General features: G+C 47.5%; 1 protein-coding gene across 2 annotated transcripts in view; it reads left to right on the top strand.

Annotated features, from left to right (window-relative positions):
- The window catches only part of PAX5 (paired box 5), a 128,787-nt gene that overhangs the window by 8,626 nt on the left and 95,000 nt on the right, over positions 1–25,161 (top strand). For both annotated transcript variants that reach the window (XM_005529469.3, XM_005529470.3), the window contains exons 3-5: positions 3,498–3,695; positions 7,726–7,790; positions 9,818–9,946. In XM_005529469.3, the coding sequence (XP_005529526.1) occupies positions 3,498–3,695; positions 7,726–7,790; positions 9,818–9,946 (392 nt within the window). The remainder of the gene's footprint in view (positions 1–3,497; positions 3,696–7,725; positions 7,791–9,817; positions 9,947–25,161) is intronic.

Raw genomic sequence — 25,161 nt, 5'->3', positions numbered from 1 at the left:
CATCTGGAAAAGTTAATTACTGACTTGTTTGCTAAGATTTTACAGTTAATGTCACTGTTTAGAATTTTAGTATTTTTATTTTAATTTTTTTTTTAAATTGCTAACAAATGTGGTTTCCTGGACATAGCATAGCTGCAAAGACAATTAAGGCCTTTTTTTTTGTAGCATCACTGATCAATCAGTGGCCATATTAGTGTTCAGATTTGTCAGAGTCACAGGCCCCTGGTTTTGCAGTCCTTGTTGCTGTTTTCTGCACAACCATCTTACCTCTACTTGCCCAGACTCACGAGCAGTAACTCCACATCCCTGCTCAGTTTCAGAGCCGCACTGTGTAGGCTGCCCTTGACGCTCCTGCTGTCTCCCTCGTGCCTTCCTCTCAGGGATATCCTTCCCTGTAACCTACATGTGCTGCTACTGCGGGAGTTTTGAGAACACAAATGCCTTGACTGGTGTAGAGAAGAAAACTTTCCATGGGCTTTATACTGCTCACCACGGGCTGTTTCACCTGGTTACGGCCCCACATGTGCAGCTAGCACAGGCTCCTGCTCCCTGCCTGGCTGGTGTGGTTTGGCTGGTGATGCTCAGTGTTGCACTGGAATTGTCACCAATTCCCATCAGGACTAAAAAACAGCTTGGAAACAGGCAACTTATTTACCCACCAGACAAAAGTGGGATGGTTTTATTTTAGCAGGTTAGGTCTGCTGTTAGATATATTTGCACTACAGAGCTCAAAGTGAGGTTCCAGAGCTCTGTCATTAAAGTAGTCAGCAATAAATTGGATTTTCATAGCTCATTATTTTCCTAACTAATAATTACAGTGGGTAAAATGTCTCTGTAATTGCATCTCTGTGTGTATGTTTTCTTGTATGTGTGCACGTGTGCGAAAAACAGGAATCTTTATGATAAATCCTTGTATTTGGAATTTTATTTTCAGAATTTTTCAGTACTAGATGCAGCTTTAAAAAAAACATGCAGAGGCAGGTTAACAAGCTGTTTCAGGGCATGTGAAGCTCTTAACCCTCAGAGGAGGGTGCTGTGGTGGTGCCCACTCTACACCTGCCTTTGCAGCTCTCTGAAGCAAAAGGCCCTGACTGATACACATGGAATGATGCTGGCTGCAGTCATCCTTGCCTTTAAAATGGAGATGGGAGTCAGGGATGCTGCAGCCATGCAGCCTGCAGGCTTGTGACTGCTCCCACATTCGTTTCCAGGGTGGAGAGGAGGGGAATGTCCATGACAGTGCAGGGTAAGAAGTGTCCCTATCGTCATGACCTCCCCCTGCATCCAGGGAGGGGGATCTGGGCCCAATCCTGCACCTCCCTTGCAGGGTGAACCTTCCTGTGGGCTTGCCTGTGCCTGGGTGGGCCTCGAGACCATGGGAGCAGGCAGGTGGGCAGAGGTTAAAGAGTTTGGGAGCAGAGGTGTTGCTGCTCTGAAGGCAGCAGAGCTCATTCCCCCCGTGAGCTCATCGCAGGTGCAGTATTGCGATGGCAAGGGCCCTCTTTGGCTTTCCTTCCACGGTGATCAGCCATGGGAGAGCAGTGGCTAATCTGTACAGGCACAGCATCCTACACAGTTGGGAGTGCTCCTCTTGGCCAGTCCTGGACTGCAGGGCACTGACCATGGGCACTGTTGCAAAAAAAAGCAGTGAGAAGTATTTGTGAACTCCATCATTTTGACTAGATCTGAGAAAACTGTGACGTTGTCTGGTAACATTTGTAGTATTGTCTGTTTGTGTTCTACATCCTCCTCAAAGAAGTAGTGCCAGCAACCTCAACCTCAAGGTTCTCAGGCTGGAGGTGCAAGATTTTAGAAGGGCCGTTGTTTTGTCATGTCCTCATGGAGGTGCGAGAGGAACAAAATCTTTCCCCTCTGCCCTGAAGCTCACAGCATTTAGGGGCAGCAGGAGGGTTAATCCATCTTTAACACTCAACACTTGTCATTATTGGTATTGTATAAATGGCTTCTGGAGAATGGTAGGCCTGAGTCAACATTTCCAACAGAGTATCTGAGGACCTGTATGAACAATTTGGTGTCACTCTTTAAAGGAACTTTAGGCTCTGCACACACGGCTCTCCCAGAAACACTGAGGGCAGATAGCCTGGCAAAAATTTGATGAACATTGTTGCATGTTTCAGTGAGGAAGACTTTGGCTGTGCAGACAGTTTGTGCTCTGCTCAGGTTCAAAGATGGAGGAATATTTTTTTTTTTTGTATAATGGTTATGTCAGATAGTTGCAGGGAAAATATATTAATAAGAAGTCTTATCTTCCTGCTTGGGAGTTTTTTTCTGAGCTAGAAATGCAGGCACTGAGCAGTGGGAGATTGTGATTGAGCTGCTGCCAGCACAGCTCGGTGGGCACCTGGTTGAGAGGCTGACGGAGTTGGGGTCTGTTCTGTGTGAAAGGGGCGTGCAGGATTAGGGCAGCTGAAGGTAGGCACAGGGTTTATTTTTCATCTGTTCATGTGAAAATTCACAAGACACAAAAGAAGTTCAGGATTGTGAGAGAGCCTCCTGTGTGAACACCTTGACTACGGAATGGAGGAATACAGTGTCACTCTCGGTCTCCACTCTGGCCCTCAGCGCGTACGACGCGATTTCTGCGCTTACCGGAATGTGCAGTGCTGTGTTGGAGGGGGAGACTTGCAGGGCCCAGGGAACCCGGCTGCCGCGTTTTATGGCAAAGCTACCAGAAGCAGCTGATCTTGTGTGATTCAATGTGAAGAAATCGGTCAGATTCATTTTGGTTTAGGGATCTCGTTCTCCACCTTTTCTGGGGGCATGGCATCAGCAGAGCTGCTGCTGGTGGTGAAGATGCTGCACCCGAGGAAGCGCAGGTGACAGAAATGATCCATGCTTTGGACCCCTCTGGAGCATGAGCAGCTTCCTTTCCCTCAGAATTTGTTATTGAAACTACTGAAAACATAATGATGAAAATAATACATTTTGAAAAATATGAACTATTAAAACCATAATATGCATATTAAAATCAAAAAACAGGAAAAAATATGCTGGTGTATTTATTCCAGACGTGCAAATAAAATATAATACCTATCCTTCATTTAACTTTGAATCATAACAATCTGTAGACATTAATGACAGCATTTCTGTAAAAACAGTAATTTGCTACAAAAGAGTCCACTGCAAAAAGTGGTCTTTGGTGTGATTTGTTTCTATTATTGCCAGTACTGCTGATTAATAACACACATTTTCAGTTAATTTTGGATCTCAGCATGCCCTTTAATCTTGTGTTGTTTCTTTTGTCTTGCTATTACAGAAAAATATATATTGTATCCTGAGGCCCAATTCCAATTACTATAAGTTAATCTATTAGGTGATAAAGAACCACACAGGCAGAAAATGTGTATGTGAAAGTGAAGATGTATCTCAGGATTTGCTGGGGTTTGGTTACCTTGAAATGATGTTCTCTATAAATCTCAGAGCATGTTCTCTGTCTGTGTGTGATAACTGAAGCTTTGTTTTGGATGTTGTCCCAGGTATTATGAAACCGGGAGTATTAAGCCTGGAGTGATTGGAGGATCAAAACCAAAGGTCGCCACACCCAAAGTCGTTGAAAAAATTGCAGAGTACAAACGCCAAAATCCCACCATGTTTGCCTGGGAGATCAGGGACAGACTCCTTGCTGAGCGAGTGTGTGACAACGACACTGTGCCCAGTGTCAGTTCCATTAACAGGTAAAGCTCGGTGTAGTTCTGGGGTGGGATGCTCCGTGGAAGCACTATCACCGTGTCTTTGTCTTTTAGAAGGACTGGATGTTTGGGGCTGTTTGTCAGAAAAGAAGTTTCACCTGTTTCCCTGGGGCACTTGGGCCTGGGAAGCAGCTGTGGGCTTACCTTGGTGGCTGAAGCAGCATAGATAAAGAGGGTTTCCTAGGAGTGGGCAGGTTCTTCTGCCAGCCTTTGCTTCTTTTCCATCCTTTCCCCTGTCTGTGAGTAGGAGAATTTTGCTGGGAATGACCCTATGTGTTTGCTTTGAGCAAAGCCCCTGTTCTGCTCTGGGGGGTGGGGGTTCAGTGGGACATGCTTTGCCCCGGGGGGAAGCTCAGATGGCCATTAAGTAGGGTGGCAGTCATCTGGAAAAGAAAGGAGCCCAAGGCATAGGTCTGAGATACCATTTTGTTGCCTGACACTTGATTGGTGTTACTGACATTGGCCCAGGCCTGTGTTCAGTGTGAATATCAATAGGGGAATTTGGTTGGTAGTGTCTGAGGGCCTCCACTGTCTGCTTTTTACATTGGGGAACTTATGTGGCCTTGAATTGCTTTTATAAAAATGCCAGGGAATCTCATTTGGAGGCTCAGTCCCGTGTTTGAGTGTTTTGCCGTGGTGTTGCAAGTCAGGGCTGGGCTCGTGGAAGACTCTGTTTGGGGCTCTAACCTCCTGCCTTCTCCATTACACCTTCTGTGCCCGTGGTTCCCTCCTGAGCCAAGTGACTTATAGGGCTGGAAAAACCCAGTCACATACTACGTGACATCTCCAGCCTTGCCAGACCAACAGAGAGAAGAGATGAATACTTGAATAGCAGAGCTTTTGGGCACCCATGGCCCTGGCAAGCAGGGTTTGTTAATTTTCACTCTGTTCCAGGCTTCCTTCTCACCACGCTGGTGAGATGATTTTCACTTGTGCAACTGCATGCAAATTCTTCGAATGCAGCTCACTATAAAATGTCTCATTTGCGTCCAGACGTGAAATAAATTGATGCAATATTCTTTTATTGGCTATCCCAATCTGATTTGCATTCATGGAGTTGCCGCTTGAGTAGCTGGAGTGGCTTCCCCCACGTTAGCAGAGAGTGCAGTCTCTGCCTTGATGGACTAAATGTCGAGTCATATGTTTGTGCAATTAAAAGAAGGAATGGGTCAGTTCATCTGCAGCCTTTCCTGCTTGGGAGTTCCTGACTTGGAAGCTCCAGAGCACCATGCAGTAACTCCATGGTATGGTGCCTTGAGTTTAAAGAGGGTTTGAGAAGTTTTAGACACCAGGAAAACCAAAGGAAAATATCAAATACCTTATGAAAGTCTCTGCTTCCACTAATGTCAGCCAGTCATATGAGAAGCATGGCTGTTAGGAGCAGTCCTCTGCTTGTGTAGGAGAACTTCACATGTCCTCCAAAAAACTACCAAAAAAGGCAGTCACAGCTCTAGGTAAAAGGGAGATTTAAGTAACTTCCAGTCATATTTTGAGCCAGTTTCCATGTTCCTCTTGCTGCATCCTTCTATGTTTCCACACTCATAATGCCCACACCCCCACTGCCCTTGTATCAGAAACCCAGCTCGTTATCTGTCACCAAGGTTTTTGGCTGTAAATCTAATTCTTTTTCATGTGCTTGTGATTCTGGCTAAGATCTTTTTTTCTCAAAGGTTTGCAATCCCTTTAAAAGAAATGCATGCAATCTGTTTGAGTCAATCTGTTTACCCAGAGAATTGTTTTTGCCAGCTTAGGAGCTCATTGTGAAAACCCAGACTGAACAATCATATGACAAAGAACCTGGAATTCACATCAAAACACTTAGCTTTAATGCTAAATCCTACATTTCCACCAGTCTGTGGGTTCTATCCTCATATTTAACATTGAGTGTATACTTTGGGGTTTTTCTGGTGGGGAAGGATGCAGGCCCCTGACCACAATGTTCTTGCTCCCCACAGAGGTACAAATCAGGGGCTGCACCAGCTTGAGCCTCGATCTCGCTGAGTGGCTCCTCTCCTGCTGCAGTTGCCATTTCTGCACAGGGGAGGACGGTGGCACCACTCTGTCCCTGTCCCTGTCCCTGTCCCTGTCCCTGTCCCTGTCCCTGTCCCTGTCCCTGTCCCGTCTCCACAGTGCTGGGGGTGTTTGTTGGGGCTGTGCTGCTCCCTCCCAAGATGCTGATGCTGCTCCTGTGGAACATTGGGGTTTATGGGGATGGACTGTGCACAGCTATTATCATTATCAGCTATGGAGTGGGCCTTCTAGCAGGCAAGTTTGAGCTGCTGCCTCCATGTAAGAGTGAATAATAATAATTATTAATTAATACCATTAATTTTAATAATAGGCCACTCTTCAATAGCAGAAGCAAGGCTGTGTGATTAAGACTTAATTAATCATTGTGATTAGCTTTGCTCAAATCAGCTGAGAGCTGTCCAGCTGCTTTCAAGTGCTCCAGTCTCTGTTCTTCCAGAGATAAAGATGTTTATGTGTCAGAAGGCCCTGGACACCCTTTTTTCACCATGACAGCCTTGTGCAGTGGGTTGTTTTCACTCTTGACCACGCAGGGTCCTGTCTCTTTGGCTGTGCTCCCCCACCAAAGCTGCTGTCCCAGCTGCTCCTGCCTCTCACACTGGGGTGGCTGTTCTGGGATCTGTTGCTGTAACCCATCTCCTGGTTGTGCCTGACACTCAGCAGCTTCACTCTGGGGCTGGCAGCTGAAAGACAGCTTGTGGACAGACCAGACCGCTGCCAGCCTCCATCAGACTCCTCCAGGGAATGGGAGGGGAAGGGGATGGCAGCGCATCCTTGTCTGGGATGGAGTCAGGTGTCACCAGTGGTGGTCCCTGTGCCTGCCTATGGGGGTCTTACCAGCAAGGAACTGCTGTGTGTTCCTGCAAGTTCACCCCCAAGCCCACTCCCCCTGACAGCTTCCCTTCTCTCCTCTCCTTCAAATTCATGGCAGGCAGGAATGGAAGGGGAGTTTGCCAGGTGCAGAGAGGGGAAATGTTCACTCTGGCATTGCTGCTGTAACATAGTGCCTGGGGCTGGGGGATGTGTGATGAACCAAGGGTGTGCTTCCTTCCAGCCTGTTCCAATTCTGCTGCAGCCTGAGGCAGAACTGTGTGATCTCCAGAGGTATTTCTGACCCTATCTTTTGTTTTTTCATAGCACAAGGGCAGATGAGAAATGTGTGTAGCATCTGCCCAGAATCTCCCTTCGTAGCAAGGTACCTTCTATCCTGCATCAGCACACATGCCTTCTGCTTTATCTGTGTCTCTGAATTTTTTCTCATTGACATCACTATCAGTCAGAGCAGTAACTGCACGTACACAGTGATGATAAATGTAGTCATCCAGCTTTTAAGATTAGCATTTATTCCAACATTTTTTTAAAAAATAAAAATTGGCTAAGCCGATCCTTTCCCAAGTTGTCCATGTGAGTGCCATACCTGGAATGCTCTAGGAACAGCCTTGGAAATGTGTCCCAGCACCCTAGAGTGCAGACCACAGCCTGCTGGAGCCTCTGTGCTCAGAAGGTTCCAGCTCCCTGGGGAGATAGTGCTGGCCTGCTGGCTGCTCAGATAGTTATGGATATCTCTTTTCTGGGCAGTGAGGACTGGCTCCTCGAAGCCACCAAAGGACCAAACTCTGAAGCATCCTGAGAACCATCTGGATGCAATCCTGTTCTGTGTGCTCTGGAATGACCTTGCTTGAGCAGGGAGCTTGGACAAGACAGCTCCTGTCAACTGTTGTCTCTTCCAACCTGAACCATTCTGTGACTCCGTGGCTCTGTGCAGTGTCACCATGGTGACTCTAATGGCAGGGGCTGGGGGCACAAATGTGGTCCTGGGTCTACCTGCCTGACTTTGATCTTTCAGTGAATGATGAGGGGAACATAATGCAGAAGGGCTTTTCTTGTATTGATGTGGGTGTCCTGCACTGAAAAAATCGTGTCTAGTGCCTCCTGCCATTGCATGCCCAGTGCTAGCTAAGCAGTCATTTTTGTCCATTACTCACAGGATCATCCGGACCAAGGTGCAGCAGCCACCCAATCAGCAGGTCCCAGCTTCCAGTCACAGCATAGGTAAGGAAAAGTTTTTTTAAAATACATTAAAAAAAATAATGGATTACAAGTATTCTGAAGAACTTTTAATCATTCTTATGGACAGATAATTCTGCATAAAACACTTCAGCACACGTGCTAATGTGCCTTCTTTGTCATTCTCCAAGGGCTGAACATAGTAAATGAATTTTATAAATACTGCTAAAAGGTTTTGAATTTTACTGATTATTATGATAAATAGCTTTCACCATGAGACAGAAAATTGAAATCTAAACCAAAAAAACCCCACTAATAGGGGTCTATAGAATGTCAGATAATTAAAGTAATAAATCAAGAAAGGGATACTTATTCATAACATTTTCTGCATCATTAGTCAGTAAGTAGTTTTGAATGTGTTTTTTCCATCTATCAACCATCCCTTCCATAGTTCTTTGTGCACTTGCAGTCTTGAGTGAAGAGGTAGCAAAACTTTCTGAAACTTTTAATTTAGCCACAGAACAGTGATGCTGCAACCTGAGGGAGGTAATGTTGGTGGAGGGTGACTCAGAGGAGACCCCCAGGCTGCTGAGACACGCTCAACCCTTCTCCCAGCTGACAGTGTCTCTCTGAGGATGCTGGATGCTTCTGTGCTGCAATGCAGCAGGGGTGGAGGGGCTTAGTCTTTTTGTCCCTGTTCCATGACATCTGTCAGGGCACTGGTCAGCCCTTGCTTCACAGGAGGTGGTGGGGTGCCCTAGTTTCTCTCTGCCTTTATACTGTCACCTGTGATATAGTGAAATTCTTGCTACTTCTCTCTTGGTGAGGCTGTGCTGGTACTGGGAGAAAGGGAGTGGAGGTGCAGAGCTGCCTGCACTTTTTCAGCTTGTCAGAGGAGTCATACTGTAGACCCTGTATCCTCAGCCTTTCTCTCCAGAAAATGCCAAAACAATCTTGGGGAAACAACCTTTCTTTATCTCACTGTGGTGGCTTAAGTGCTGGCACTTCTTGAAAAAGTCAAGAACAGGAAGAAAAACATTTTCTCAGGGCTTGGAGTCGATAGAGAAAGCAGGGATTCCTGACATGGGTTTGCTCCATGTGAGTCATGTCTGGGGGTCTTTGGTGTGGTCCCACAGTATATCTGGAGGATACATCCTCCTGAGTGTATCAGGAGGATACCCCATCCTGTCCTTGGGGTCTATGTGGTGATTTCTAGGATGTAGGGATGTGGCAGGACAGGCCCAGCCTGTAAGCTGATGGAGGTGATAATAGTGCTCCCTCCTCTGCCTGCTTCCATGAAGCTTTGGACACCCATAGGGACATCATAAGGACATCATCATAAGGACAGTGTTTGCTGTGCAATCTGACACATCTAGACTAGTGTACGCTGTTGATGGGTGACTGTCCTTGCTGGATACAAACAGTACCCTTTTTGGAGGGCTCTTCCAAAGCAAAATTGATTTAGATCATATTTTGGACAACTTCAGGGTCTTTCAGCCATCCTTCCGTGGGCAACCCCAGCTGTGCAAGGTCTCCACTGGCCAGAGGCTAGTGGCATGGTCTAATAGGATACAGACAGCACAGCTAGTACAGCAAGTGCAGGTTGCTCTGCTCTCAGGAGGTTCCTGTCCTGGGTATCCTCTTGTGGAAACTCCTCTCTCTGCATGACTTCTCAGCAGGCTCTGTCCACCTTGCTGGTGACACTGGTGACACTGGCTGCTGTGTCACTGGGGGGCCTCTGCTGTCCCAAGCCATGAGCTTTTCCACTGAGCCTTGTGTGAGATGGGATTGTCTGACTGCTACAGAAAAGCATCTCCTGTCCCAGCACGCAGACCCAGCCCCTTGAGAGGGGGGCAAGGGCTGACCCTGCCTCTGCTCCCACCCCCTGCACTGGGCTGCTGTGGCATGCTGCTGGATTGGACTGGGCATGGCCAGGGGCTCTTCCTGAGCTGGAGGGGCCACAATGGCCAGCTGAGCCCCAGCCCACCTCCTTCATGCCATGGGGCCAGTGGCTTTTGAGTAAGCTGGTGTATGTGTTGTCCTGCAACTGACTACCTGTCCTTGCCTTGCAGCCTCCACGGGATCGGTCACCCAGGTGTCCTCTGTAACCACTGACTCTGCTGGCTCGTCCTACTCCATCAGTGGGATCCTGGGAATTGCCTCCCCTGGCACGGAGAGCAACAAGCGCAAGCGGGATGAAGGTAGCAGGAGATGTTTCCTGGGAGGGGGAGTGTCTGGCTGCCCTGCCAGAGGGGTGGGTCAGGGCTGGGGCAGATGCTGTGTGTTTGTGATGTGATGGAGCTCGGGACATCCCCTCCAGTGCAGACTGGTTCTATTTCAGCAGGTCTTTGCCAATGTCACAGACAAGCCAGTGATCCAGTGGCCAGGAGCAGGGTCTTGTCCAGGTGTTTCAGGAAGCTATGGCAGTGTGTCAGTTTTGATCCGCACCTTCCTCCGCACTGTGGACCTTTTCCCTCCTGCCAATGAATGGGGGAAGAGACACAATTGTGTTGACTCTTGGCCACCTGAAATAGGAAGTATCTGCAAAGCACAGAAAATTAACTACAGAGACATCTGCTGTGCTGCTTCTCTCAGGACTTTCTTCACCAGGGACATTTGTTAGTCTTGGAGGGTGGAAGTAAGCAGTCTGGTTGTTGGGGTTGGATATTGTTAAAGTGTTGGATATGCTCCTCAGATCCACAGGGTGTATGGTCCTGTTTTGTTCTGCATCCTACTGAAAACAATGTTTTCGAGAGAAAGGCACCTGAGATAGAGTGGAAGGCAAAAGAGGAGAAATGCTGTGTTGGTGTATTTTTAAAATACCTTTAGTTTAGAGCATCTTTTTTCGTTTTGGAAGAACCTACGGAGAGAAACTGAAGCCATGGTTGTGGACACAAGTTGTGTAGCAGGGGGGACACCGGAACTGTAGTGGGGCTTTTTCAGTTGAGGATGCAGAGGGCAGGTGGAGGAGGGGTGCCTGTCCTGCTGAATCAGCCTCTGCCTCTTGCTGAGAAGCATCCTTGTTGCTAAGCTCCTGCTGCTGATGCAGGTCCAGCAGGTCCAGATCCCTGCACTGCCCCCTGTGTCCCTTGCTGCCCAAACCCTCCTGGATGAAGGGGGTGGTGGGTGGGTAGGCTGAAGCCGTAGTGGCACCCCCCAACAATCTGCCCCACATCCCCTGGGGGAAACACAGCTAAAATCAGCAGCCTGATGCCTGAGCTGTATGAACAGGGTCATGTGCATCCTTTAGTAGAAACACATGATCAGGTTGCAGAATAAACCCAGATTTACTGAACTGGGAGAAAAACTGCAAGAGGTTGGGAAGCCAATTTCAGCCACATGGGAGTAAATTTGATGGTGGAAGTATAAAACTCCTTGTGCTCAGGCTCTTGCTAGATATACTGTTGTTACTTAACTCTGTGACTGTATACCTGATATTTTTCCAAATCTAGGTTATAAATGCATATTTAAATATATGCATTAAAGCAGATGGGATGGAAATTTTGTATTTTATCAGCCAGATCAGGGGACAGGCTGTCTCTATTTACATTACATGTCTCCTATGCTGCAGAGCCATTTTTTGGGTGCCAGTGAGCAGACTTTGCTTTAACTGCAGAGAAGAGGATTAAGTGTTTCCTTGAAAAGCAAAAGCAGTTCCAGAAGTAAAGCTGAGAACCTTCTCATCTTTTTCCAGTTCGCATTCAGAAATGAGCATGTGATTGCTAAAGCAACCCCCATCAGTTTGGCAGGATGAGTCATGGGGTTTGAGCTCCTAAGCTGGACAATAATGCTGTCCTCAGCAGGCTATTTCAACTGCTTTTGTAACAGGCTCAGGGCTGCAGGTTTGGAGAGGCAGTCAGGTACTCCAATATCTTTGTCTGTTGTGGGGATTCCTAAGAGCATCCATAACACCCTCTCTATCCTGCTTACTACAAGGTCTGGACAGGTGTGGGTGGGTGCATTGTGCCCGTGCAGGTGTCCCAAGGCTCTGTATCTACTATATGTTCCTCTGATATGAAGAGGAGGAGCATGTCACCTAATTTTGGCCTGGATCATGATGCACAAGCTGCGGAGCTGATTTAACCATTTCCTGACTTTGGAGAGGCTCTCTCTGCAGAGAGACCCTTGCATTATGTCCTTTGCCTGTAGCTGCTGGAAGGTGAGTGCCTGCTGCACACACCTCCTGGAACCATTGGCTGTGCAGTGCTGTCCAGGTGTCCTGGTTGCCCTAGGCCTGGGGGTGAGGTGGGATGGACTTGCCCTTCCAGCTGCACTGAGCACTTGATAGAATTCATTAATCAGTTTTGTTCTACTCACTCTTGACATTTTATTAGCAGATGTCACCAGTATTTAACCCAGTGGGGAGCTTGCTGGGTAGCAACAGGGGCAGACCAAATCAGACAGTCTTTATTGGTTTATATAGCTGAAGGTGTCATTTTTTCCCCTGTTGTAATATGGACTTGAAGCAGATGTGCCTTCGTGGGGGATCAGTTGCTTTCACTTTTGGTTAAAGAACATGCTACTGGAGACTGACATGAGGAGCAGGCTGTCCCGTAATGATGCAGAGAGACGCAGGCAGCTGCTGCAACCTCCAGCAGTGGAGGATGCTGAGCAGCCACCTTGCTGTTCTGCTTGCAAATTGCCTCCTCAGGTGCAGTGGCAGCAAGTTTGTCCAGCCCTGTATCTCAGGAAAAGATTGTAGGTGGGCGACAGCAATGCAGAGTGACCATGATGGGGTGCCTGCTCTAAACGGGGTCTGGTTTAGGGCATCAAGACCCCAGGTCAGAGCAAGTGGAATGCTCCAAATCTGACAGCCAGCATATGTGTAGGGGCTGGTTTCAGTGCACCAGCAACAGCTGACTGGGCGAGTAATGGTGATGTCATGATGGACACCTCACATATTTTGGGAAGTGTTGAGCATCTCCTCTCTGAAAGTCAAAGCTTTCTGAAGTGGGGTTAAACAATCCCTGTCGAGCACTAAGAAGAGGGCAAAGGACAATTTTGTATAAAAGACTGGGGTCAGACGTGTTTTAGGGAAAAAGGAGGTTGCCGGGCCATAAATGCTCTGGAGGATTCTCTGAGGATGATGGGGGAAGAAGGGCCAGTGCATGGCCAGGCAGAGCCCAGTCCTCCTTCTCCCTTCACTCCTCTCTTTGCTAACCCTTGTCTCCATCCTGCAGAGCTGTGCACATGTGGAAGAGACGTCAGAAGGGCTTATGGCCAAGTGTAAGAGAAACAACTGCTGTGTTCATGCCAGCTGAGCAAGCTGCAGGCCTGAGGCATGGGATATGCTTCTCACCTGGATCTTGTGAGCTGGGGCTGTCTCAATGGGAGAGTGACATCCCTCCACCCAAGGACCCCGGCATCTCAAAGAGCCCAGACCTGTGCTCTTTGGGAATCATGTTGTGCCTGCTGGTCCTTTCCAAGAGTGTTCGTAGAGCAAGGGGAGTGTGTGGGGGGTGATGCTGGCACCTACATCCTGGGTGTAGCTCTTTTGCACCTTGTGCGGAGCCCTCTGCTTTGCCGGTCTGTAGAGGGCTTGAGCTGCTCAGTCTAGGCATGTCTGTACAAAAATCCTGCCTTCAGTGCAGGCAGCTGCTGTCTGTGCTCTGCTGCAGCTGTGGATACTGCCAGGGCTGGCCTGGGGCTGGAGGAAGAATCTTGTTTCTGTACTCTTGCAGAGAGATGAGACTGGCTGCTGGTGCATTTATGAACAGAGTTGGAAGACTTACAAGAATCTCCATTCTTGTGGCTCCTCCTTGCTTTATGCAAAACACTATTTCCCCTGAGGGGAATAATGCCTTTTTGCAGCAATTGCTGCAGGTTGTGTTGGGGTGTGAGTGCCTGACCTTCCAGAAGTATGGTTGTGCCTTCACTTCTGACACAGAAATGCGCAGAAATCTTCAGTGCTAACAGGTAATAGGAGCAGCAGGTGAACATTAACAGCAGCTACATCAGTCTGAAATCTGCTTGCATACAGTAGTTTCTATGGAAGTTCAGGATGCCTATTGTGTCTCAAACATTACTTGTATATTATTAAAATGGAGACTGCCAATGGCCACAAATGTCACGTGGCCCATCCTGCTATAGCTAAAATCATAGAATATCCTGAGCTGAAAGGGACCCACAAGGATCACCAAAGTCCCACTCCTGGAAAAAAAGAAACACAAAACCAAAACCTCACTCTAGGGTTATCACTGCCCTACCAATGTTAGAGTGTGCAAGCTGGCACTTTTTCAGCTGGTGTCTGCTAATGCACGGGTTGGCACAGAGGGGCATCATGTCACTGCTCAGCCCAGGCGCAGCCATGGTGGCATGGAGGGTAATCTGGTTCCTCAGAAGGACATGGGCTGTGCTGGATCAGTTGGCCTTTGTGCTTCCCTTTTGTAGATACAGCTGATTTGAGCAAAAGCCTCTGTGCAACCAAAAGTGCCTGATCACAAGCTGTCTGTGGCCAGATCTGCCCAAATTCAGCAGGACATCCCCAACTAGGTGCCACCCAGATGCGTCTGCTCCCCACCTGCCCCTCCTTACTGCAGGAGAGATTAGGCAGATTTAGATATGTGCATCAAAGAGCTGCAGAGGTCATACCTCAAAATCAATCTTAACAGAGACTTCACTGCTTCTAAGCAGTGGAGGAGTTTGGGGAATTGAAAGCAGTTTGGCAGGAAACTTCTACTCATACCACGGTTGTTTTGTTTTGTTTTGATTATCACCATCTATAATCCAATATTGCTGTCAGCATCTGGTGTGATGATGTCAGTGCTGGTGCTCTCTTTTCTCAACTGAACTCTGAGAAATGCCTTTAATCACAGATATGTTGTGTTCTCAGGTGTTTAGGTCACAGCCTTCTGTCTGAGAGAATAAGGCTCCAACAGGGGCCAGAACACTACTAGAAATGAGAAGGAAATGAGAAGGATTGCACACAGTGGTGGGTGCCATCCAATGTCTTACAGAACCATCCCATTTTACAGTCACTATGTTTTCAGGGAGGGATGCCCAGGGTAAGGCATGTCTGGGTATCCAAGCAAGTGCTGACCTGTCCATGGAAGCTGGCAGGGATATTTCCAATGACACCAGCACCATGGCCACTGTGGAGATCATCTGGAGATCCTGGAGATCACAGCTTGGCAGTGACAAAGGTGGACAAGAGCTCCCCAAGTCAATGCCACATCTGGGGACAGAGAGGCAGACCACTCAGCATGAGTGTTTTTATATTTTGTGTCTTTTCTGCATAACAGGCCCGTGAGCTATGTTTTCACAGAGGGACAGAAATAAGAAACTACACTTACATCTAGGCAGAGGTTTGAAGGGCTGTGGGCACAAATGTCTTGGAGACTTCACGAGAGGGTCAGTGGCCTCCAAAGGGAGCCTAATATGGAGTAAGTGCTACCAGGTTCTTCTGTCATCTCCTATTGTCAAGGGACAAAGTGCAAGGTATCAACTCTAGAAGGCTGCTGGAAATTAACCCAGTGGGGAGGAGTGGGGCTGGAAAGGCTTGTAAAGTATTTTTTCTGCTTTTATCTGAAGTGTACATTTTTAAAAGTTGAACACTGGAACCACAGCTGGTGCTAATCTTTTCCCAGAACAGTCAGGTGCACTGCCCACATCTCTGTGCCTGTCTGAAGTAGTGCCATGACTTGCAGTGTGTATGTGTGGCAGATGGACAGTGTCCAGGGGCATTCCACTGCTCTGCCTCTTTATGGTTGAGACAAACATATGTCTGTTCTGCCCTCTTGGTCCCAGCGTCCTGTCTGTGACAGCAGAGAGCTTCCACCTCATCACTGAGCTCTGTGCATCACTGAGCACTGAGCTCTGGCAAAGCCCTGGGTGGTGAGAGCTTCTGTGCCAGCCTGTAGCTCCCTGAAGGGCCCAGGGCTATAAGGAGAGGCCTGCCAGCCATGAAGTTAATCACAAGTGTGTAAATGTCTCTTTCCAGCTATGGCTTTCCAAATTTTCATAAAGGTAAAGTAGATCTTACTGTAGGTACCCTGGTAATAGAAATACTGCTCCATCAAATACCAGAATTTTTGGTCTCTGAGGGCTGGAATGTGGGACTCCTCTGTCCACTGCCCCTCTTCCTGGCAGTCAGTGCTGGCTCTGTGTGTGCCTCAGTGTCCTGCTCATCCCTCTAGTGAGCATCTGCTCTGGTGAAAAAGCCCTGTCCCCTCCTGAGAAGGGTTTGGTTCTCTGTCCACCCAATATTAATTCTTTGTGGTTTCTTGAGTTGGTTTAGGCACTTTTGACTTGGGGTGCTGGAGCATCCTCATCAGGGAGGACTTGCTGAATGAAGGGTCATAGGGCTTGCCTAGGAGTATGGATGGAGACAGAAACCACAGAGCTGTTTGTACTGCCTGCCCATACTCTCAGCATCAGCAGGAGAAAAACACATATTGCAGCCAACAGGTGATGGAGTTCAGTGATGAGGTCTACTGTTGACATAAGTCCTTATTACTTGGCTCACTTCAGATGGTGACCACAGCCTGATGGTGTTGGGGATTGATGGTATCCTCTCCAGCACTTTCTTGGGGTCCTCTGCACCATGCAAGTGGTGTGCAAAAAACAAACCCTTTGGGAATCTCAGCTGCAAGGGAAACAGTCAAAAGCAGAAAAACAGTGAAGGGAAAAAAGCAAGAGGTTATGGAGAGAAAAAAAATCACCTGCCAATAGAAACTTCAAGTTTATTATGTCAAAAGACTTAAGTGTCTGTTTGGGCAGTGGTGAGTAGAAAGGGACACACAGAGAAACTTCCCTGAGTGAATGGGAAGGGGACTGACCATGGCTCCTGGCTCTATGGCACTGCTGGGAAATGCCTGTTTGGAGCACCTGGAATGCAAAAATCCCACTGCTGAATCATCAGTAGCTAAAAGGAGGCAGTGGGAAAATGCATAAAAATCAGAAAACTCAATCTGTACTGGGAGCAATCAGGTTAAACAAGTGGAGACGCCTAAGCCCACACAGGTGAAAGAGAAAGAAACCCCCTCCAGAGTACTGAGGAAGTGCTAGAGTTTACTTTAGTGACTTCTGGTCCCACTTCACCAGCACTTACTGGAGCTTTTTTACCTCAAAGAATGAGTCCAGTGACTACAATGAGATGAAGCTTTTGAAGGGCATGAGGTTTTGCAGGGTCAGTAAGTACTGATCTGAATTTCTCCTGCTGATGTAGATTGTCCTTAGCATTCAGGGTTCCATTCCCCAGGTTGCACAGTGGGTTAAGCTATTTGTCCCATCATTGCTTTATCTCTGCAGAAGAGATGGTTTTCCCTCATCACACAGACACTGACATTATAATTATAAATAGAGTTTGATGTGGGCTTTGCTATTACATTGCAATGGTGGCTTCATCTGTGCTGTATCCAAAGTGATCTACTTTTGGTGGAGGTTTTATTTAGTTTTTTAACATTTCATTGGAAGCTCATTTTTGAGTTCTTGGATGCAATTTCTGAGAACACTTGGAGTTTTCTTTCAGTTTTTGCATTTGCCTTTTGTGTACCTTACATGGTCCATCCTGAGTGTGCTGATGTGGCAGCAGGCTCTGGCCATGCTGGTGAATTGATACCAGCAGTGATGATGTGACTCATGGATGATGTGTTGACACCAGTGACGACAGCACATGTAGATGGTTGTGGATGTCTGCAGGAGGAGGAGTTTGGCTGCCCCTGGGTGTAAGAATTAAATCCTTGAGTGTTCCAAGAATCACCCTGCATCTGTGGGCTCATTGTTGCTGATCCAGCCATCCCACACATTAAGAGGAACAGCTCAGCTGGCACAGGATTTCTCTTTGAAATTTCATTCCTTATGAAATTCTAGGGAAAAAAGAATAAATATAGGTTAGCTCAGATCCTCACTACAGCAGCATTAAAATAATGTAGTCTCAGTTTCTGAGAAAGTTCTGCATGTGTAAAATTCATACAAATGAAGCAAAAAGCCATTTCAGCCTCCAAATGGAGTTGTTCTGATGTTTGAGAGCAAAGTCTTTGCCTGAGTTGTGCTCAGGCAGGACATTATTCTAGGGAGGGAAAGACAAAGCTCTGCCTAGCCATGTCATAGAGCCTGTGGACTGAGATCTTCCTTGAGCAATCTTCAGTTCTGTCACAGTGGAGCATTCCACATTCCTCGCTGTCAGTGAAATCCCCACTTCCTTGTGATGCCCAAAGCTGCTGGTGTGCTGGACACAGGGGTTTTCCTGATTCCTGTGCTCTGGGCTTCTACTGCCAGCTCATGACCTCTGTGGGACCCCTGTGGACATGGCCATGGCCAGGTGGATGGCAGTGGCTGGTGGGCAGCTGTTCCCAGATGAGGATGTCCCCATGCCTCATGTCTGAGGGATTTGAGGGATGGGCTGGTTCTGCCCTGGCCATCAGCGATGCTCACCTGTTCTCAGCCCAGCGCAGGAAAGCTCCCTGCCAGCGCAGCTGCCCTTTCTGAGCAGGCAGGTTACCAGCTGTCTCGTGTGCACATCAGGCACGTTTGTCACTTTTCTCCTAATGCGGTCCCCAGGGCCCCTGTTTTCTAGAGAGCTCTCCTCTGGCTCTGAGGTGAAGCCCTGCCAGTTTGCCACCGGCTTCAGTGGAGCAGGGATTTTCTCAGAGCTATGTTAATGAAAAGCCCAGACTTCCACCACTCCTTACAGCCCTGCTGAAGCTCCAGCTGTTCTCATCAGGAGCTGTCGACTGCTAGATACTTTTCAAGGAGCAACCTCTTCATACAGATTTAGCTGAAATTCTGTTTAGGGGTAGGTGCCTTGTCAGATCATTCTGGTGGTGCCAGTACTGGGACTGGCCAGGATTCTTTTGTAGGAATGCATTGTTGAAAGAAGAAGCAGTTTTGTGGAAAAGCAGGACTTGTCAGTTTTGATGGATGTTTTTTATAAATGCTAATATAAAATAAGTAGAAAAGTTATGAGAAAGATGAGTAATTCTGATTTATCAAGATATAGAATCCAGAGAGGAGGAAATGCTGAGGTACAGTCACAATACAAGCATGTACCTATGTGCACGTACAGAGCATGTATCTATGTGTCTCTAATGCACTTATCACATACATATATATACAGAGAGGTGAAAAAATTACCTTACAATGAATGAATTATATTACTCACAAACTTTAACAGTTAGTATTCTAGTTTTTAAATTATGACAGTGATTTTTGGGAGTTCTGAAGAACAAAATGATTGTTTGGCTTTTTGGTGTTTATTTTTGTTCACATGCTGCTCTTGAACAAGGTGTTTTTGTGAGAGGATGGTAACACACTTCATATCATGATATGTGGTGCCAGATTTTCCTCTTTTTCCCTGTTTGTATATCATTGTCTCTTGGGTCAGCATACATGTTCACTGTTAAAACAAATGCTTGAATTTCAACCATGTTTGAGATGAGGGGAGCTCAGGGGAGCTGCAGTGGCTCAGTCTCATTTACCCTGGAAGAGGGATTTGGCCAGTTGCAGGTGGTTGGAAAGAGGTAGGGGTTATATTCCTGCACAAAAGGTCCGACACCAAGGCATTAAGTAAATGATTTGGCAACTCTGTGGTATCAAGAGCTCCCCAAATGTTATGCATTTCTGTGTCAGGCTTTCTCTGTGTCTCAGAAGCAATAATGGGTTTTCCATTGGCCTGTTCCATCTGTACGGTGGGGTGACCACCAGGATGAGGGTTTGGCTAGGCCAGGGTCTCCCTGCTCCCCCCAGGTGTCTCCTGCCCCTAGGGAAGAAGTAAACCATTCTGCAGGTAACATCAGGTCAGCTGCCTTCCCCAAGTCTGCACAAAGTGCAGCCCTAGTACCAGGATTGTCATGTAAGGTCTGCAATCTGCTACTGTCGCAGTTGGTTCAAGCCAACTCAGATTTTAAAATCAGAATTATTTCCTTGGCTAAAATGAGAGCCTCCTGAAATCCTGAATGATAGTGGAAAACCACTTTCTGTTGGTGCTTTGGGAAGCTCTGGAGTTAATATTGTAAGCTGTAATTGCTGTTGTTGCTGATTGTGAAGTTCCCTATGAGCAGACAGAGCAAAATCAGTGAGATGCAGAAAATGGAGCTGTCCTGAGACCGGTGGATCTCTGCAGTTCCGTTTTTGTCTGCCATGTCCTTTGTGTGTGTTCTTTGCATTGAGAGCTTTCCATTGCTGGAGGTGGTTGTGCAGTATTGATTGAATCCTACCCATTTTGCCTTCTCCTGGTATTTGCAGAATAGTCCCACTGGGGGTTATTTGCATCAGACTGCATTTTGCACTTTGTGTGGTTTTTAGCTAATTATATAAATAGCTGGTCATACCGAGTCTGCAGGAGAATTGGATTCATATCTGCAGGCCGTCTGTATCTCCTGGATGTGCCAGAACTTGAGAAGAACCCCTTTACAAATTTTTCATGGCACAGTGATGAGGATATGGTAGAGCTCAGAGAGAGCTGTAGTGCTTACAAAAGGTGGGGGTTTCCCTGCCGAGTCTTGTGCTGAAACACAAACCTTGGGTCAGGGCTTGCTCTGCCATGGAGCTACACGAGGGAGGATATGGTTCTCAGCAGACATGCACTGGCTCAGAAGTAGCCAGCACGTGCAGGGCATGCACCTCCCGAGGCACAGGCAACCTGTGCCTGCCCAGAGGCTCTCTGGGTGCTAGACATCCAGCAGCTCAGGCAGAGCAGCAGCAGCCATCATCAGCAAACACAAAAAGCTGTATTTTAGGTGCATCCTGATGTGCTGCAAAACGCCAAATCCCTCTTTTTATTCCTTTTTTTTTTTTAATTGAGGAGACTTGACAGATGGAAAAAGAAGTCCTGACTGGGAAAATCTAGAGACAGGCGTCCCTACCTGCCCCACTAAGACCTATGATCTGATAGATGAAGTATTGCACTGGTATTTTGCTGAACTTCCACAAAAAGACTGATTGCAGCTCGTTTCCCCATTTCATATCCGTACAATCACAGAATCACAGAATGGTTTGAGTGGGAAGGACCCTCGGAAGCCATCTAGTTCCTGCCTCCTGCCATGGGCAGGAACCTTCAACTACACCTGGTATTCAGTTAGATATTCAGCTAGACCTTTTCTGTTTTGTGTGTACTTCTGGGTAGCCTGCCCCAGCTGGTCTGAGGTATGTTTCTCTGCACTCCAGCTCCTCTACCATGACAGGAGTGCAGCCGTGCCACTGCACTCTACCTATAATGCTGGAGCAACCTTGCTGGAGCTTGGAGTTAGTTTCAGAGCCACAGCCTTTGCTGTCTCCATTTTCTTCACGAGCCTTAGCTAGGGAGGTGCCTCCACAACTTCTTGCCGGTTCTTGTGTGTTGTTGCTTCTGGGGCAGTGGCTGTCCACATGATGGTGCCCATGGCTTCAGAGATGGGAAGAGCAATTGGTCTTCTGAAAGCTAAGAGATATTTGTAGCCAGCTGTCTCGGTTCTAGAAGACAGGTGTCTGCTAGGGAGAGCAGGAGCCTCCCTTGGGATGAAAGAATGCAGACCCCCTCCCTCCGAATTATTATAAATTTGAAATCAAGGGGCTTTCAGGCAGAGATCTGGGGATAGGAATAACAGTTCTTTACTAGTATAACCAGGCAAACAAACAACAATAACTACAGCATTAACAAGAAAACAGAACCAGGGACCCCGGGACAGCCTTCTCGGCTGAGATGGGATGGGGGAGAGGTTTTGTTTTCACAAACCCCCTCGGGCAGTCAGTCCCGGTGCTCCTGCAGGGCTCCGAGGAACAGTCGGCTGGAAACAGCAGGGATGAGCTGAGATCCTGGGCCGGTGGCTGAGGTGTATCAGCAGCTCCGCGGCGGTGCCTGGCACTGCCACACGTCCCGGCAGGGCAGGGGGTGCGAGGCCACCAGCCGAGAGGGGAGAAGGAGAAGAAGCAGCAGCTCCGTCTGGGTGATGGCGAAAATTCCCTTCTCTCCACCGCAGCAGCTCCGCGCCCCAGCACACGAACGTCCTTCCCCGAAGCCGAAGAAAGCCAGCTAAAAAACTGTCCCCACCCTCCTTTTCTGCCCCCTTCCCCCCCACCCCGGGCCCGGCTACTCTTTGTCCGTTGTCAATCACCCCTAAGTACCGGTAGTTAGGTTGCCCCAGCACATAATGGGTAAAAATTCCCCGGGCAGGCCAGAACGACAAAACAAAAAAAAAGGACACCTAACCCTCAACACCAGCATACATCTATGCTAATTCCTGTAAGGTTATAGCTCTAGCTGGAGACTGATTTTCCTTTGCTCCTGCAGATCCGTATTACGGGTGGAAGTTAGGAAACAAGGATTCTTGGCTGAGATGTCTTGTATTGAAAGGAAAGCCAGTTAAAATCTCATATCAGCTGGGCACTGATCTGGCTGATTTGAGCATGAAAAAAGAGGTGTCTACAGGGGAGGTCAGGGTATTGCAATTCTGTCAGGTACCAACATCACTGAAATGTGATGGTTTTCTGATCACATGGACACTCTTCATAAAACTGCTTCCCTGTAGCTCTGTAATGGGGTCCTGGCTGCAATGAAACATTTGTAGAGTGCAGCGGCTGCTCTCAGATTTTTTTTGGTCACAGACTAAGTATGGGTGTGCATCTACCATCAGCACTTAATTTGTTCAGAAACTTCTGGAGCCCTATCATTATGACAGGTTCTCTGACATCTTGCAAAATGGCACAGAGGCAGGGAAAAGATCTCCCTCACGGGGCCCAGAATCATAGAATGGCAGAATGGTTGGGTTTGGAAGGGAACTTTAAGGGCCATCTAGTCTGACCCCCCTGCCATGGGCAGGGACACCTTCCCTGGACCAGAACTTCAGAAATGGTGATTAGCAGAGCAGGACAAGGTCTATGGTATGCTGCTCTTGTGGGAATGATGGCATCACAAGGTGCTTCTTTCAAGTGCTTTATGTGAGTCACATCAACATTTAGTTGACAAAATGTGAAGAATGCAAACTTACAGCGGGGAAGCATCTGTAAGAACAGCTTTAGTTGAGTGGTGGCCATCTCACACAGCACAGTCTCATTTCCCTTTGATGCTGCAGTAGCTGCTGCGGTGTTGGGTTTTGCCTGATGAGCTGTCACATTGCTCTGCTGGAGCAGGCACTGCTCACCCCCACGCTGCTGCATCTAATGGCCAGGATACATATCCTCTTTTTGCATTTCAGTGCTTCATGAGAGAGAGAAGGCACAACCCTAAGGGAGCAGCTGTGAGCAGGTGATGCACAAGTGTGCACGTCAAAGGCTTCCTGGTGGCTGAGCATTTCAGGTGAAGACACCAGAATGTCTTATATTGGCTAAACATGCTTCAGCCTCCCCCCTTACAATTCTGAACAATTGCTGTTGAGTTTTGCAGTCAAGATACTCCTTCTTTCACTTTCATGTTCACTTTCCCTGCAGTATAATTTTCGCCTGTCCCTGGGACATTTGCCAGTCAGACTATTCTTTGGAAGGTCTCAAAATTAGCGGTTCCAAGGCTTGTTGGACTCAGCTGCCAGAATGCCCTGTATACATTCCTTTGAGTTAGACAGATTTGGTGGTGGAGGCTTTTAAAAAACTTGGACCTTTCAGAAGTGGTACTGGTTTCTCAGCAGTCTGATAACAACATTCAGAGTGCCTGAAGGCAGGCAGGTGGTCCAATATCTTACATGTTGCCTGAGAACACTTAAACAATACCTTCTGGCTGGATGTCAGAGCCTACGGTGTGAGGAGCACATTCCTGCTCCCTTTATTCCACCTTTTCCTGGCTGGAGGTGAAGGGAAGCCCTCAAACCCACTGTCAAGTCATCTCTCAGGAACCCTGCTTGCTATGTGCTTTGGCTGGAGAGAGCTCAGGAGCCTCCTGCTGTGCCAACTGGGCTCCTCTGCATTTCCTTCCATCCACCTGTAATGGATTTTACACCTGAGAGGTTATTTTTGGTGGTACAATTCCTATCTGTCCCAAATGGGATATTTTACCTCTTGTTACAATTCACAGAGCTAGACGGGGCTGCTGGTTTCATGCTGTGCAGCATCGACACATCATGCCCTTGTAAACATTGCTGTCAGCAGTGGCAATTCCATCTCTATTGTCCCAATAAGATTTCATGCTTGACAGTGCCTGACTTTTTTTTCTGTACATCAACTAATAAGAAATAGTCACGCAGCAGTCTTCTTCTTTTCTGATTCCTTGGGTTTCCAGTTGCTTCCTTGGGAATGAGCACCTAGCCATCCTCTCCCCATTCTCACACTGATTTTCTGCCAGGCAGGAGGACACAGGAGCTGGCATTTCTGGAAAAGAGAGGTTTTTTGGTAGAGCAGAGCCTGTCTTTTTCTGCCTAGCGCCAGTCATGGGACAAAGAACAGTCTCCATCTATCACGGCCTTGGATGGCAATGGGGAGTGGCCCAGAACTGTTATGAGTGCCCAGAAATGGGAGGAACATAATTACTCAATAATTATATTCAGGCATGCCTGAATCCAAGGAAGATTATTTTGGAACAGTTTAGGTGTGTGTCCTTGAACTTTAAATTTGTGTAACTATTCCTGATGTTTACCTGTTTTCCTTCTCTTACACCTACACGTTACTTGTTGCAGCAGAATTTGGTACCTGGTGGTTTGACCACCACAGCACTTCACGGGGTCAGTTTACTTTAAAGGATGTCAGAATGTGGGGATACTGGAATCTATCATGGTTCCACAAGAAGTTAGTGCCTGGTGTGTCAAATCAGCCTAAACCTCTGGAACCTCTTGGTCCTGTTTCTGAATGCTGAGTCATATTTCCAGGTCACAGCTTGTCACAGCTGAAGCAAATTCCCAAGAATGCTTTCTCTTAGGATGTCATGGACGAAAATGGAGCTGTTGAGTTGATGATTTGACTCATCAGGAGGGTGAAACTGGGGCTACTTCCCTACTCAGAGAAGTTGGAAAATTGGTTTGGCAGTGGAGTATCCATGTGTAGCTCCCCTCGTCACCACTATCTGGCCACCAAGGACAAGTCCTTGGCAAGCTTTCCAAGAAGCTCATAGTCTCTGTCCTGACCCTCTCTGGGCAGACCCTGAGGGAAGCTGGCATAGGCTGGGGGCTGCCCTTAGCACATAGCCACCATGATGAGTGCACCTCTGAGACAGTGGAGGAAGCGGTGATCTCCAGCCAAGCCAGTCTCACCCAGCAGAAGCTGTTGGCACTGGCCTCACTTCAGGAGTGACAGATCTTCCTGTGCAAGCTGTGAGTTTCATCATCATTTTGCACCACCAGTCATGACATGCTGTGTACGTGTTTGTCACCTTGGAGATGAAAACAAGTCAAAATCGTTAATCTCTGTTCTGTTCTGTGACTTGCTCAACAAGGAGCCTTTCCTTGCCCCTGATATTTAAGAAAAAGTAATGGTGCTACTTGGATTTGCTTCCTGACACCCATGCTGAGTTTGTAAGCTGGTCACATCTAACCAGTTACCACAAAATTGATTCTGGAGCCTTCAGTTTAGAAACCTGCAA

This window comes from Pseudopodoces humilis, chromosome 4 (genome assembly GCF_049639895.1).
Source record: "Pseudopodoces humilis isolate 2021_Gansu_Grassland_sample_001 chromosome 4, ASM4963989v1, whole genome shotgun sequence".
Classification (NCBI taxonomy): Eukaryota; Metazoa; Chordata; class Aves; order Passeriformes; family Paridae; genus Pseudopodoces; species Pseudopodoces humilis.
The sequence above is the reverse complement of the archived record's forward strand: the minus strand, read 5'-3'. Positions and strand labels throughout refer to the sequence as shown.